The 15,452-nt window shown below is 56.4% G+C and overlaps 1 protein-coding gene across 17 annotated transcripts in view; it reads left to right on the plus strand.

Annotated features, from left to right (window-relative positions):
- The first annotated feature begins 154 nt into the window (after positions 1 to 154).
- The window catches only part of D2HGDH (D-2-hydroxyglutarate dehydrogenase), a 33,128-nt gene continuing 17,830 nt past the window's right edge, over positions 155 to 15,452 (plus strand). For 5 of the 17 annotated variants that reach the window (XR_010129737.1, XR_010129738.1, XM_063695363.1 and 2 more), the window contains exons 1-6: positions 452 to 1,072; positions 3,834 to 3,980; positions 6,602 to 6,659; positions 8,956 to 9,095; positions 10,180 to 10,373; positions 11,276 to 11,444. Coding sequence is in view for 15 of the 17 variants with exons in the window: in XM_063695363.1 (XP_063551433.1) it covers positions 781 to 1,072; positions 3,834 to 3,980; positions 6,602 to 6,659; positions 8,956 to 9,095; positions 10,180 to 10,373; positions 11,276 to 11,444 (1,000 nt within the window). In the remaining 2 variants the exon portion in view is untranslated. Of the gene's footprint in view, positions 252 to 451; positions 1,073 to 3,833; positions 3,981 to 4,014; positions 4,759 to 6,582; positions 6,660 to 8,955; positions 9,096 to 10,179; positions 10,374 to 11,275; positions 11,445 to 15,452 lie in introns of those variants that run through there. The other 12 variants (XM_055380019.2, XM_019022510.3, XM_055380023.2 and 9 more) reach the window with 10 other exon arrangements.

A 15,452-nucleotide genomic window follows, 5' to 3' on the forward strand; every position in this document is an offset into this window, starting at 1 on the left:
GCCGGAGGCCCTCAGGAAACGCAGGACCAGGCAGTGGCCGTCGAGCTTCCGGTGCCAGTCGGGGCGGGGCTTGGACGGTGGGGCGGGGACTGTAGGCGCGCAGGGCGGGGTCCGTTAGGCGCGCGGGGCGGGGCTTCGGCCGCGCGGCGGAGCCGTCAGTGCGCAGGCGCGGCGTCGCCCCGCCCACTCCGGCTCGGCGGCTTTGGGCCTGCGGCGGGCGCTGCCGGTTGGAGCCCGGGACGTGGTCGTGGGTGCGTGCGCGCGGCCGCGCGGAGCGCTGGGCTGAGGGTCCCGGGCTGCGGTTCAGCCGCGGGTCGGGGTGGCGGGGCGCGACCTCGGGCGCCGTCAGCCAGTCGGTGCCTGTGGGGGGAGGGGGGCGGCGCTGCAGCTCGTCACGTGACCGCGTGGAACACGCGCGCGCGTCCGCGGGGTCCCCTCGGGGGGCGAGCGTGGCGGATCGGGGTCCTGGGCAAGGTCCCGGCGAGGCCGCCCCGAGCCTGCGCGTCGCTAAGTCCAGGCCTGCTGCGTGGGGCTTCGCGCGCTCGCGGGGTTGCGGCCGGGGCAGGGAGAGGGCCCGGGTGCTCGGAGCCTTCCCTTTGCTGCCCTCCTGCCCCCTCCCTGCTTCTGCAAGCCCGTTTCAATTTGTACAACGTGCATGAAACATGAAATTACCCTTGGCCACTTCCAGGCGCGCAGCCAGCGGCTCCCTGCCCTTCCCCTCCGGGCCCTGAGTACCGGCCCCCCACCAAGGAGGAGCCCGAGGTCTCCGTCCCGGCGGCGATGCTGCCCCGTCGGCCTCTAGCGTGGCCCGCGTGGCTGTTGCGGGGTGCTCCGGGAGCCGCGGGTTCTTGGGGTCGGCCGGTTGGCCCCCTGCCCCGCAGGGGCTGCTCCTCCGCCCCCGGGACCCCCGAGGTGCCGCTGACCCGGGAGCGCTACCCCGTGCGGCGCTTGCCGTTCTCCACGGTGTCTAAGCAGGACCTGGCCGCCTTTGAGCGCATCGTGCCCGGCGGGGTCGTCACGGACCCGGAAGCGCTGCAGGCTCCCAACGTGGACTGGCTGCGGACGCTGCGAGGTGGGTGAGGCTTGGGAAGCTGCGGCGGGTCCGCGTCCCTGCTCCCCTGCGCCTTCCCGTGGAGGCTTCAAAGCGGGCTGAGAACAACCTGGTTGGGGGTGCCAGCCCCTGGCTGCGCTGAGAGGGGCGTGTGCACCGCCACAGGCTGCTGGAATGAATGACCACGAACGAGTCGCTTAGAACAACCCAAGTTTTGTTGTTGTTGTTGTTGTTTTGTTTTTTCTTTTTTTTAAGACGGACTCTCACTCCGTCGCCAGGCTGGAGTGCAGTCACGGAGTCTCACTCTGTCGCCAGGCCGGAGTGCAGTGGCGCGACGTCGGCTCACTGCAACCTCTGCCTCCCGGGTTCAAGCGATTTGCCTGCCTCAGCCTCCCTAGTAGCTGCGACTACAGGCGCCCGCCACCACGTTCCGCTAATTTTTGTATTTTTAGTAGAGACAGGGTTTCACCATGTTGGCCAGGATGGTCTCGATCTATTGACCTCGTGATCCGTCCGCCTCGGCCTCCCAAATTGCTGGGATTACAGGCGTGAGCCACCCCGCCCTGCCAACAACCCAAGTTTGCCTGGCGCAGTGGCTCTGCCTGTAATCTCAGCTGCCCTGGAGACTGAAGCCAGGAGTTCAAGACCAGCCTGGGCAACATAGCCAGAACCCCCGCCCCACTCACCTCTAAAAATAAAAATAAATAAATAAAAGTAGCCGGCCCAGGATTGAAAAAACAAAAAGTAAAAAAGTTACTCCAGCCCAGGAGTTCCAGTTTTAGTGGACTATGATCTCACCACTGCATTCCAGCCTGGGCAACAGAGCAAGACTACATCTCTAAAACAAAACAGAATTCCCCTCCCCACCAAACCCCACAAGTTTGTTCTCTAAGCTCTGGAGGCCAAAAGTGTGAAATCAGGGTATCACAGGGCTGCGTTCCCTCCGCTGCCTCCAAAGCCTCTAGAGGAGGCTCCTTCCTGCCTCTTGTAGCTCTAGCTCCTGGTGGCCCCAGGTACCAAATTACTCCAGTCTCTGCCTCTTTTTCATACAGGTTTTTCTTCTCTGTGACTCTTCTCCAATTGTCTTATAAAGACACTTCTCATTGGATTGAGGGCCCACCCTAATCCAGGATGATTGTATCTCAGTACTGTCAACTTAATTACATCTGCAAAGACCGTTTTTCCTTTTTTTTTTTTTTTTTTGAGACGAAGTCTCACTCTTTTTGCCCAGGCTGGAGTGCAATGGTGCAATCTTGGCTCACTGCGACCTTCCCCTCCTGGGTGTAAGCAATTCAGCCTCCCAAGTAACGGATTACAGGTGCCTGCCACCATGCCCGGCTAATTTTTGTATTTTTAGTAGAGACGGGGTTTTACCATGTTGACCAGGCTGGTCTCGAACTCCTGACTTCAGGTGATCCACTCACATTGGCCTCCCAAAGTGCTGAGATGACAGGCATGAGCCACTGCACTTAGCTGGACCGTTTTTCCTTTTGTTTTTTTGAGACGGAGTCTCGCTCTGTCGTCCAGGCTGGAGTGCAGTGGCGTGATCTCGGCTCACTGCAATCTCTGCCTCCTGGCTTCACGCCATTCTCCTGCCTCCGCCTCCCGAGTAGCTGGGACTACAGGTGCCCGCCACCACGCCCGGCTCATTCTTTTTGTATTTTTAGTAGAGACAGGGTTTCACCGTGTTAGCCAGGATGGTCTCAATCTCCTGACCTCGTGATCTGCCTGCCTCGGCCTCCCAAAGTGCTGGGATCACAGGCGTGAGCCACCGCGCCCGGCCCCATTTTTTCAAATAAGGTCCCATTCACAGGTCTTGGGGCATTGGGAAGCAGACGTATCTTTTTGGAGCCCATTAGGTAAGATGCAGGGCTCCTGGCCAACCATGCCTGCTCCTCTCCTCCCACTGCACTTCTGCCCAGTGGCATACAAGTCTGTGCACGAATGAGGGACTTCTCAGCCTCTGGGGCTGGCACTTCCTTTTGGTAACAGTGCCCAGTTTTCTCTTTTATTTATTTTTTTGAGATGGAGTCTTGCCCTGTCACTCAGGGTGGAGTGCAGTGGCACGATCTCCCCTTACTGCAACCTCCACTTCCTGGGGTCAAGCGATTTTCCTGTCTCAGCCTCCTGAGTAGCTGGGACTACAGCTGGGTTACACGCCTATAACCCAGTTCTGTGGGAGATCGCTTGAGCCCAGGAGTTCAAGACCAGCCTGAGCAACATGGTGAAACTCTATCTCTACAGAAAATTAAAAATTAGCTGGGTGTGGTGGCATGTGTCTGTGTGCTAAAATAGTAAAGCGAGGTAGAAGAGAATTGGTTGACTCTTAATTTACAACAAAATGATATATTTAAACCTGTAGCACTGGCACCAGGTCCTGGGGCTGAACGTAGGGTGTGCTGTCATTGGGAAGATCTGGAATTGTTTTTATCTTTTTTTCTTGGCCCTTGTAGAAGATTGAAATTATTAAGAACACTCAGAAAGTTTCCAGACCGTGTAATCTGGGAGTGCAGTGTATGTTAAAACAGTTCAGAAAGTTAGCAAGTTGAACTGGGGTCTAGGCTCAGATAATGGAAGCAGCTCTTTCCCTGTAGAAAGGCTGGGAGTCACTGGAAATCGCTGGACCAATGGTCACTGTGTAGGAGCTCTCTTGAGTGGAAGGGCCCCCACCCTCACCCTGCTCCCGAAGTAAGGACCCCTCTGGGGCGATCTCAAGCTGCTGCCCTGAGTGCACACCATGGCCCAGGGCCTGTGGGCTCACGAATGTTGTCCCCGGAGGCAGGTGAGGATGGACGCCCACCCTGGGCTTGGCTAAGTCGGGCCCCAGTCCTGGCTCAGCACTGCTGTCTGGGTGGCCTTAGGCAGATGACCCTCAGTGCCTGCCCTACAAAATGGGACTTGGAGCCACTGCCTCAAGAACACCGTGCAGGTAAGTGGGGCAGGAACCTAGCGTGAGCGTTGAGCACAATGCTTGGGTTCCCGTGCTCCCAGCCTGCTCGGAGTCCAGCACCCTGGGCTATGCTGCTGCTGCCCTCGTGGGCAAGGGCCCCCCCCCCCGGGGCTTGCAGGAGCGGGGAGGAAGCTGTAACTGAGATTGAGGGGTGACCACACTCTTCCTCTCCTCTGCCTTGCCTGAGCCTGACTGGGCAAGAACTGGCTATCCCCCTGGGTCCCCTCTCTCTGATCAGCACCTTTTTGGGAATCCGTGGCCATGGACACCCTGTCCTGCTGCAGGGCCGCCCCTCGGTGTCTCTGTGCGCCTGTGGGAGGGCACCTTCCTCTGCGTCCTGCTGCCCCAAGTTTGGTGAGGGTGAGGGTGAATTTCACTCATCTTTGAGTCTACAGGTTTGGTCCTGAATGTCTGCTCAGTAGGTGTTTGCTGATGTGAGGCTTAGTTGTTGAATTTTAGGTGAATTATCCCTTCGTGTGGCTTGCTTTTGGAGAGAGAGCTTGTCTAGACTTCTGAAAACTCATTAAGCATCATATTCAAAAATCTAGACCATTTGCTCAGGATGGATGCTGCAGACGTTTAGTGAGCACGCCTGCACTGGCGAGAAGGTGGGAGCTTCGCGGTGTGAAAACAGGCTGGGCCGTTGTGTCACCTCTGGCGGCTCTGCCCCCATGGCCCCCTCCGTCTTTGTGGGGCTCCCATCATTAACACTGGACCACCGGGAGGGAGCCCTCCTTTTCATCTTTCCCGTTAGAAGGTAAACATCACAGGAGTGGGAAATTCTGTCCTCATTCTGTGTCTGGAACGCGGCCTGGCCTGCATTCTTGGGGGGTACTCACGTTTGTGTTGAGAACCCTGCCACAGGCGCGTCACAAGTGTGCCCGAGTCGAAAGCTTTGCCATGAGTCCTGGGGCTCCTGAGCCCACTCGGGACAGGGACGCAGTGAGCGCAGGTGCCAGGGTTCCCTCAGGTGCTGCACTGAAGTGTCGGGCCGAGGCCCAGGTGCCCAGCAGGCCCCTCTGCAAAAATTGCTCATTTGATGAAAGAGAGATAAGTGGCTTTCTGATCAGAAAAGCAAGGTGGACACCACAGCCTGGTTCTCAGAGCTCCACGAAGAGGTGACAGGCACCCATGACTGCACCTGCTGCCTCTCTGCAGCCCCCATCACCTGGGAAAGTCGTCTCAAGGAAACCCAAAGGCAGAAAGACGCCTGCTCACTTGGGGCAGCAGTGGTTAGCAACACCGGCCAACTAGCTCAGAGGGCTCCCACTGGTCACATCCAGGCATTCAGCAAATAAGGCGGCCAAGACTTATAGCCCAGTGAATAAAGTGAGAAGCCGAGAGCCCACATCACTGTGAATAAGCAGCTACATAAACACGTCAGTGGGAGCAAAGGGAAAGCCCTCCCTCGTGGCAGAGTCAGCTAAGAGGCCGGGCGCGGCGACTCATGCCTGTAACCACAGCCCTTAGGGAGGCTGAGGTGGGTGGATTGCTTGAGGCCATGAGTTCAAGATCAGACCGGGGAACATGGCGAAACCCTGTTTCTACTAAAAATATCAAAATTAGCCGGGCATGGTGGCAGGCACCTGTAGTCCCAACTGCTTGGGAGGCTGAAGCAGGAGGATTGCTTGAGCCCAGGAGGTTGAGGCTGCAGTGAGCTGTGATTGTGTCACTGTACTCCAGACTGGGTGACAGAGTGAGACCCCGTTTCAAAAGAAATAAAAGGAAATGTAGGTGGACGGATGGATTTAGGAAAATCATCAGTTGGCAACCATCCTAGTGGCTGATTTGGTCTAGGATAATCAAAGATGTTAATGGGTGAAGCGCGAGGAGCAACAGGATGTCCACATAGTCTCAAGCGTCTGCTTGTGAGGTGCACACACATCACGAAAGGAAGTGTGGTGGCGTGGCAGGAGGGAAGCCTGCAGACATCCCGTTACCGTGGGACCGAGCCGACCTCACCACAAGTGGGTGGGCAACCTCGGAGCTGCCAATGCCTGGCCTGTGGGACTCTCGTCCATGGGCCCAGCCTCACCCACCTCTGCACACTGTGCCCAGTGCCCGGCCCACCACCTCCCACGTGGGACCTAGTTTTGGTTTTTTTGAGATGGCTTCTTGCTCTGTCACCCAGGCTGGAGTGCAGTGTTGCGATCATAGCTCACTGCAGCCTCGACCTCCTGGGCTCAGATGATTCTCCCTCCTCAGCTTCCCAAATAAGATCACTCTCTGGGGGCTGGGCATGGTGGCTCATGCCTGTAATCCCAGCACTTTGGGAGGCCGCAGCGGGCGGATCACGAGGTCAGGAGTTGGAGACCAGCCTGGCCAATGTGGTGAAACTCTGTCTCTACTAAAAATACAAAAATTAGCCAGGTGTGGTGGCAGGTGCCTATAATCCCAGCTACTCGGGAGGCTGAGGCAGGAGAATCACTTGAACCTGGGAGGGAGAGGTTGCAGTGAGCCAGGATCGTGGCACTTCAGCCTGGGCAACAGAGTGAGAGTCCGTCTCCAAAAAAAAAAAGCTCGCTCTCTGGGGCGAGCGACCACTTGCCTGATCTGCAGCTCCCCCCACGCTGTCTCATAGGGTCTCCTTCCTGTCACAGGCTGTAGCAAGGTGCTGCTGAGGCCACGGACGTCAGAGGAGGTGTCCCACATCCTCAGGTGAGGTGGTGGCTCCCGGCTCCCCCAGCCTTCCCTGTTGCCTGTGGGTCATTTCCTCATGGAGACTGCGGGCAGCTGGGGTGACGCGGTGTGAAGCCAGCCGATGACATCTTGGTTTGTGTGTCTCAGTGTTTGTTCTGTGGTGTTTCGGTGCTATCTCAGTGCATCTGTGGTGTGTAATCATTTCCCCCCATTTGGCAATGCCCATGCCCATTTCTTGGCACTGTCTGTAACAGCAAAGCTCCTCCCCCATGAACACACTACAGGGTGGCACTGGTGTCCGGGTGTCCATGATTGTGGACAGTGCTTTAGATCATCCTCAGCAGGTGCTTTGGGGCAACGTGCACTTACTCTGTTAAACTCCATCCCTGGGACTTGCTGCCTCCAGGGTTTACTTCATGTGTGGGGCTTGCTGTCTCCAGGGTTTACTTCATGTGTGGGGCTTGCTGTCTCCAGGGTTTATTTCCTGTGTGGGGCTTGCTGTCTCCAGGGTTTATTTCATGTGTAGGGCTTGCTGTCTCCAGGGTTTATTTCATGTGTGGGGCTTGCTGCCTCCAGGGTTTACTTCATGTGTGGGGCTTGCTGTCTCCAGGGTTTACTTCATGTGTGGGGCTTGCTGCCTCCAGGGTTTACTTCATGTGTGGGGCTTGCTGTCTCCAGGGTTTATTTCCTGTGTGGGGCTTGCTGTCTCCAGGGTTTATTTCATGTGTGGGGCTTGCTGTCTCCAGGGTTTATTTCATGTGTGGGGCTTGCTGTCTCCAGGGTTTATTTCATGTGTGGGGCTTGCTGTCTCCAGGGTTTATTTCATGTGTGGGGCTTGCTGTCTCCAGGGTTTATTTCCTGTGTGGGGCTTGCTGTCTCCAGGGTTTATTTCATGTGTGGGGCTTGCTGTCTCCAGGGTTTACTTCATGTGTGGGGCTTGCTGTCTCCAGGGTTTATTTCCTGTGTGGGGCTTGCTGCCTCCAGGGTTTACTTCATGTGTGGGGCTTGCTGCCTCCAGGGTTTACTTCATGTGTGGGGCTTGCTGCCTCCAGGGTTTATTTCATGTATGGGGCTTGCTGTCTCCAGGGTTTATTTCATGTGTGGGGCTTGCTGTCTCCAGGGTTTACTTCATGTGTGGGGCTTGCTGTCTCCAGGGTTTATTTCATGTGTGGGGCTTGCTGTCTCCAGGGTTTATTTCATGTGTGGGGCTTGCTGTCTCCAGGGTTTACTTCATGTGTGGGGCTTGCTTCCTCCAGGGTTTACTTCATGTGTGGGGCTTGCTGTCTCCAGGGTTTATTTCATGTATGGGGCTTGCTGTCTCCAGGGTTTACTTCATGTGTGGGGCTTGCTGTCTCCAGGGTTTATTTCATGTGTGGGGCTTGCTGTCTCCAGGGTTTACTTCATGTGTGGGGCTTGCTTCCTCCAGGGTTTACTTCATGTGTGGGGCTTGCTGTCTCCAGGGTTTATTTCATGTATGGGGCTTGCTGTTTCCAGGGTTTATTTCATGTGTGGGGCTTGCTTCCTCCAGGGTTTACTTCATGTGTGTGGCTTGCTGTCTCCAGGGTTTATTTCATGTGTGGGGCTTGCTGCCTCCAGGGTTTATTTCATGTATGGGGCTTGCTGCCTCCAGGGTTTACTTCATCTGTGGGGCTTGCTGCCTCCAGGGTTTACTTCATGTATGGGGCTTGCTGTCTCCAGGGTTTACTTCATGTATGGGGCTTGCTGTCTCCAGGGTTTACTTCTTGTATGGGGCTTGCTGTCTCCAGGGTTTATTTCATGTACGTGGGCAGATTCCTCTCCCCAGGGCACGGAACTTTGGTTTCTCCAAACCCCTAGCCACTGGGTGTGCTCTAGGCTTTGGGGCTTTGCAAAGGTGCAGGCTGGTTAGGAGGGAGGTATCCTTGGGTACACGTCTGGGGAATAATGGGCCGAGGGTGGGGAGATGCAGGCGGAGGGTGGAAGGGAGTGGGGGCAGTGCGGTCGAGGAACCCTGAGCTGGACCCTTTGTGAGCACAGTGTGAACGGGAAGGACGGGAGCCGGGCGTGTAGGACGTTCTGTCCTTTGAGGGAAGCCTTGTAGGACATCAGAATCGGGGCCTCCACTTCCGTCTCCCTGTGCACAGCTTTCGGATTGGCCTCTGTCCTTCCTCAGAATCCCTCACATGCGTGGGCTTGGGAGGAGCCCCCGCTGAGGCTGCAGGCAGGGCAGGGTAATCAGGATTTGGGGTCAGGCACTGGTCCTGCGGCGTGTCCTTGGGGATGGTGGCGTAGGGGTGGGGACAGAGCCCCAACGTCCCTCCTGTCCTCATCCCAGGCACTGCCACGAGAGGAACCTGGCCGTGAACCCACAGGGGGGCAACACAGGCATGGTGGGTGGCAGCATCCCCGTCTTTGACGAGATCATCCTCTCCACTGCCCGCATGAACCGGGTCCTCAGCTTCCACAGCGTGTCTGGTAAGCCTGTGCCACCCGTCGGGGCCCAGGAGTCCCTCCTGGTGCTGGTGGAGTTCTTCCTTGCCAGCGTCTGCAACTGTGGGGTGCTTGGGTGGGTGAATGAGTTAGGGCCGGCACTGGGGAAAGAACCAGCGTCTGTAGCCTGGCCGCCTAGCCCCACCTCGCCCGGCCCCTCCAGACATGCGTGCTGGTGAGGGCTTGTCATCCTGGTCCCTTCCGACTCCATCCTGTTCTAGAGGTGTGTGAGGTGCAGAGTGGCATGTGTGCGGGGATCCTGACCCAGGGTGCCAGGGCGTGGCAGGCGTGAGGGGATCCTGACCCAGGGTGCCAGGGCGTGGCAGGCGTGAGGGGATCCTGACCCAGGGCGCCAGGGCGTGGCAGGCGTGAGGGGATCCTGACCCAGGGCGCCAGGGCGTGGCAGGCGTGAGGGGATCCTGACCCAGGGCGCCAGGGCGTGGCAGGCGTGAGCGGATCCTGACCCAGGGCACCAGGGCGTGGCAGGCGTGAGGGGACCCTGACTCAGGGCGCCAGGGCGTGGCGGGCGTGAGGGGATCCTGACCCAGGGCGCCAGGGTCCTGCTCTGGAGCTGGGCCTCTCCCCGCAAGGCCGGGCTCCAGGCCCCGGTCACTCTGTGGTCGGGCACCTGCACTGTAGGGTGTTGAGACTCTGTGGTCGGGCGCCTGCACTGTAGGGTGTTGAGCAGCATCCCTGGCCTCCGCCTACAAGGTGCCCATGGCACCCCCAGCCCAGGCATTGTCCCACATGCCCAGGGCAGGATCAGCCCCAGCTGAGAATCTTCCCTCTTCTACTCCTTTCCACGAGCGTGTGTGGGGGTGGGAAGTTTTTTCCTCTCTTTTCATGTTACCCATTTTTCTTTTGTGCCACCATAATCATAAAGGTCCTGTGAGGCCCAGATGTTTTCGTCCTTGGGCCAGTGATGTGGGGGTGCCTCTTCTCCTCAGCCCTGGCGCTGAGGCTGATGTTCCTTCTGGGTGGCTTGCCTGTGCAAGATGGGGGTTGGGACTCACCGGCCCGGGGGCCCACTGGAAGCTGAGTGCTGCGGCAGCCTGGTCACTCTCTGCAGGAATTCTGGTTTGCCAGGCGGGCTGTGTCCTGGAGGAGCTGAGCCGGTATGTGGAGGAACGGGACTTCATCATGCCGCTGGACTTAGGAGCCAAGGGCAGCTGCCACATCGGGGGAAACGTGGCAACCAACGCCGGAGGCCTGCGGTTTCTTCGATATGGCTCACTGCATGGGACTGTCCTGGGCCTGGAAGTGGTGAGCTGGGGCAGCCGCTTGGTGCAGAGGTCGCTGCGGGGTGTCCTCTCATGGCTCTCATGGGCCCACGCGGTGGCACAGGTTCATGGGGCCCCTCGGGGTGGGAGGTCTTGGTTCCTGGCCCTGGGCCCCTCAAGGATGTGCGGGCTACATACACCCCCATCCTGAGGGAGGCCTGGCCCTGCCCTGTCCTCCCACGAGAGGGTGATTTTGTGTCCACTGCCTCGGGGCCACACAGAGAGGATGCAGTTACAGGGGACACCGCCCCGGCAGTGGCGGGCTTCCGGGAGCCGGGTGTGAAGGAAGGCTCATCCAGGGTCAGCTTCGTGACCTTCTGCTGCCCACTGTTCCTCCAGGGCCCCTCTGTTTACCCGCACCCTCACCAGCTGAGTGTCACAGGCAGAGCTCTCTGTCCTGTTTACCCAAGTGGACGAAGCAAACACAAAACCATGCTTTGGTGCCATCCAGTAAATTATGACGCTCCAGTAGCTTTTTTTTCTGGCCAGCCACTGATTATCTTTATTGTAAATTACTTTTTTGCACTCACGAGCTGTATAGGCCTCCGACTCACAGTACCAGCACACAGGACTCGGAGAGGCCCACAGCTCGGGAGCTTTGATGCCTTATGGCTGGTGGGTCCGGAGGTGGCTGGGTCCTGGGCTGGGCTCACTGGGCTCATGCCCCACTCCCAGGGAGCCTCCCCACTGCCCCCGACCCCGGGCGTGCCCCCTGGGCAGTGAGCTGCTGTGTGTGGAGGGTGTCACTCGTACGGGAAGAAAGTCCATCCTTCAGCCTCTTGGCATGACCTCAGGCTGCTGCAGAAGTGACACCTGGCCCCGGAGGCGACCGACGTCTTGTCAGGAGGCTGGCAGGTGGGTGAACGTGCTTCTCTTCGCCCCCAGGTCCTGGCTGACGGCACTGTCCTGGACTGCCTGACCTCCCTGAGGAAGGACAACACGGGCTATGACCTGAAGCAGCTGTTCATCGGGTCAGAGGGCACTTTGGGGATCATCACCGCGGTGTCCATCTTGTGTCCACCCAAGCCCAGGGCTGTGAACGTGGCTTTCCTCGGTGGGCTTCCTCGATGTGTGCCTTGAGATGGGTGGTTGGGCTCGAGCGTCTGCTCTGATGGTGCCGCTGTTGGTGTGAGGAAGGGGATGGAGGGACCCCCCCAAGGACAGTCGGTTCCCGTGTCTCCTGACATCTCTGCTTCCAAAGGAATCAGGAATCCAGGACCTGGCCTTCCTGGTGGTCATGGGTAAAGGTGTGGAGTGAGGCCTCTCTCTGTCTCTGGTCAGAGGACACTTCATTTCATAACAAAACAGGCTTGTGTTGCCTCATTCACCCCGTCGTGTTGGTTGAGTAGCTTGTGGAGTAAGATGGAGGGACATGCTGTCATTTGGCATCAGTTCAGGACACCACTCTTAGTTACCGTGGGGATAAAGAATTCCCTCCTGTAATGGGGGGCTTCCCCAGTCAGCCCAGACTGGGGGTCTCAGCAGACCTGCCTGCTGCCGTGTCTCCACAGGCCTGCTTCACTCACAGCCACTTCTTCGGTTCTCCCGGGACCTGCCTTCGGCTCCTTTCTTGCTTCGTTTGACTCGGGCGGGTTTATCCAGCATTTCCTCCTCGGGAGTTCAGAAGTCGCACAGCCCGGCAGCCTTCGCGCGGGAGGTGGCGGGTCTAGCTCACCAACTCCCAGTTCGGTGTCTTGAGCTGCCGGAAGCTTGGGCAGCCCTGGAGGATGCTGAGACTCTGCGTGCTTGTTCCTTCAGCCACTTACATCTTATTGTTGTGATGTGTGTTCCGTATTTTAAGCAGTCTCACCAGGATTATTACTTTATGGCCACTTTCTCTGCCCTCCACTCTCTTGCGTCCGATCTTCCGTTTGGGATTATGTTGCGAACATATCCTCGTTCATTTCCTGCAGTAAAGGTCTCCTGGTGACCACTTCCTCACTTCTGGTGTGTCTGAAAATACCTTTATTTCATCCTCATTCTTGAAGGCTCTTCTCCGCAGGCGTATGGCTTCAGGCTGTTGTTTGTTTTCTTTTATCCCGGTGGAAATGCTGACCCGCTGTCCTCTGGCCTCCTCGCTGTTGGGAACTTTGCTATCGGTAGCTGCTGCTGTGAAGGGATTCTGCCTCTCTCCCGGCCCCCCTTGGGCCACTTAAAGATCATTCTTTCTGATCTTCTAAAGTTTTCAGTGTGTGGTGTGTGTGTGTACGTTCTTTTTCATCTCCTTGGAATTACTGAATTTCTTAAACCTGTGGCTTGGTATCTTTTACCAGTTCTAGAAATTCTTAGCCATTATTGCTTCAGATATCGTCTGTGTTTTCCTCTCCTTTTGGGACTGTGATTCAGGATAGAATGTCTCAGTCCGTCTTCTGTGTCTCTTAATCTCCCCTCCATATTGTCATCATCGTGTCTCTCTGTGCTGCGTTCTGTGCGATTTCTTCTCATCTGTCTTCCAGTTCACGAATGCCCTCTTCTGCTGTGTTTTATTTGCTGCTGAACCCCTCCATGAGTGGTTCCCTCCGTCCATTGAGTTTTACATTTTGATTATGAAAGTTTTTATTTCTAAAAGTTTTGTTATTTTTGTCAAATCTGCAATGTTACTTTTTATAGTTTTCTATTCTAGGTATTCTCAAGCTCACCATCTGTGTCTTTAAACATAGTTTGACGTCTATAATCCCAGCACTTTGGGAGGCCAAGGCGGGGGGGTCATTTGAGGTCAGGAGTTTGAGACCAGTCTGGCCAACATGATGAAACCCTGTCTCTACTAAAAGTACAAAAATTAGGCTGGGTACAGTGGCTCACACCTGTAATCCCAGCACTTTGGGAGGCTGAGGCAGGCGGATCACGAGGTCAGGAGTTTGAGACCAGCCTGGTCAACAAGGTGAAACCCCATCTCTACTAAAAATACAAAAATTAGCCGGGCATGGTGGTGGACGCCTGTAATCCCAGCTACTTGGGAGGCTGAGGCAGGAGAATTGCTTCAAACCGTAAGGCAGAGGTTACAGTGGGCTGAGATCATGCTATTGCACTCCAGCCTGGGTGACAGAGCAAGACTCTGTCTCAAAAAAAAAAATACTTTGAATAATTTTTTGTGATGTTTTATAATCAGGCAATTCCATTTTTTCAAGTCTGTGTAGTCGGTGAAAGTTTTTTTTAGAGACAAGGTCTCACTCTGTTGCCCAAGCTGAAGTGCAGTGGTGTGATCATAGCCCCTGGGTTCAAGCCATCCTCTTGAGTAGCTGGGATTACAGGTGCACACCACCATGCCTAGGTAATTAAAAAATTTTTGTATGTAGAAACAGGGTCTCATTACGTAACTCCTGGGCTCAAACGATCCTCCCACCGTGGCCTCCTACAGTGCGGGGGTTATAGGTGTGAGCCTGAGCCGCTGCACCCAGCCTGTGTGGTCTGTTTTTAGTGTCTGTTGTTTCTGCTGGTTCATGCTCCTGGCTCCTTAGTTTCTTGTGTGCTTGGCTGTCTGTGGCAGTGTGCAGCTCATTATGTTTGAAGAATTATTTGTAGGGGTTCCTAGATGCCAAAGACGAGGTACCTTCCTCCAGAGAGGGTTTGCTTTTGCTTTTGCTAGGTGACTTTGGGTCTGTTCAGCCTGAGAGTGACCAAGTTCACAGGATGAAATTCTGTGAACCTCCCAGGTAGCAAGTCAGTGTAGGGCTGTGTAGGGCTGATCCATGGTCATGATTTATCAGGAGAGTGGTTTTTTTTTTTTTTTTTACATTATTCTTCTGTATTTTTTTGAGAGACAAGGTCTCGCTCTGTCATCCAGGCTGGAGTGCAGTGGTGCAGTCGTGGCTCACTGCAGCCTTGACCTCCTGCGCTGAAGGGATTCTCCTGCCTCCCAAGTAGCTGGGACCAGGTGTGTACCACCATACCTGGCTACATTTTTAAAATCGTTTTATAGAGACAGGGTCTCCCATGATGCCCAGGCTGGTCTTGAACTCCTGAGCTCAAACAGTTCTCCTGCCTTGGCCTCCCAAAGTGCTGGGGCTACAGGCGTGAGCGCCTGCATTGGGCTCCATTCTGCTTTTTTCTCATTCTGTTCAGCCATTTCCCCTGCAGTCTTCGGGGCAAGCTGGTTGAGACAGGCTTGCTTCTGGCCCTGACTCCTAAGATGTGGCCCTGTGGGGGTCTCCTGGATTCCTCACTCTGGGTAGGCTGGGAAGCTTGAGGCCAAACCTGCTAGCCGGGCAAGGGCTGTTGGCCAAGAGCATTGACTTGGTGCTACTCAGCCCCCAGGTCAGGCTCTTCCCTCGCTCTTGATGCTCTTCAGCGTTTTTTTGTTTTTGTTTTTGAGACAGAGTCTCACTCTTGTCGCCCAGGCTGGAGTGCAGTGGCACAATCTTGGCTCACTGAAACCTCCGCCTCCTGGTTCAAGTGATTCTCCTGCCTCAGCCTCCCAAGTAGCTGGGATTACAGGCGCCCACCACCACGCCCAGCTAACTTTTGTATTTTTAGTAGAGACAGGGTTTCGCCATGTTGGCCAGGCTGGTCTGCGACTCCTGACCTCAAGTGATCTGCCCGCCTCGGCCTCCCAAAGTGCTGGGATTACAGGTGTGAGCCACTGCGCCTGGCCTCTTCAGCGTTTTTCTTTGGTGTTTTTTGGCCCAGCATTTGTGGTGTTGTCACTGGGCACTGGGTCACGTGGCCTAGCCCGTTGCTGCTAGGTGGAGGCCCCTTCTCCTGGATCTGCCCTAATCAGGCCTTGCCCCGCTTCACTGGCGCCCCTCCCACCATGGCTGCCACTGTCCTCCCACAGCCAACCCAGCCGTCAGTTCTCATTGCCCCTCTCGCCCATTGCCTCCGGCACAAGCCTGGCCTGTGATGCTGCCCCCACACCGCCTCCTCCCCACCCTCCACCTTCAGCTCCCAGTGGGGCTCCTCACCCCCTGACCCCGGAACGGCTGGGGCAGCCCTGACTGCTTCTGCCGACTTACTCTCTGGGCGGCGGTGCCGTCATCACTGGTTCCTCTTCATCCACGTTTTCTGTGTTCTGCTCTGATCCCACTCCAACTGCAGTCACCTGTGTGCCGCCCGCCTGTGGTCC

This window comes from Gorilla gorilla, chromosome 11 (assembly GCF_029281585.2).
Source record: "Gorilla gorilla gorilla isolate KB3781 chromosome 11, NHGRI_mGorGor1-v2.1_pri, whole genome shotgun sequence".
NCBI lineage: Eukaryota > Metazoa > Chordata > Mammalia > Primates > Hominidae > Gorilla > Gorilla gorilla.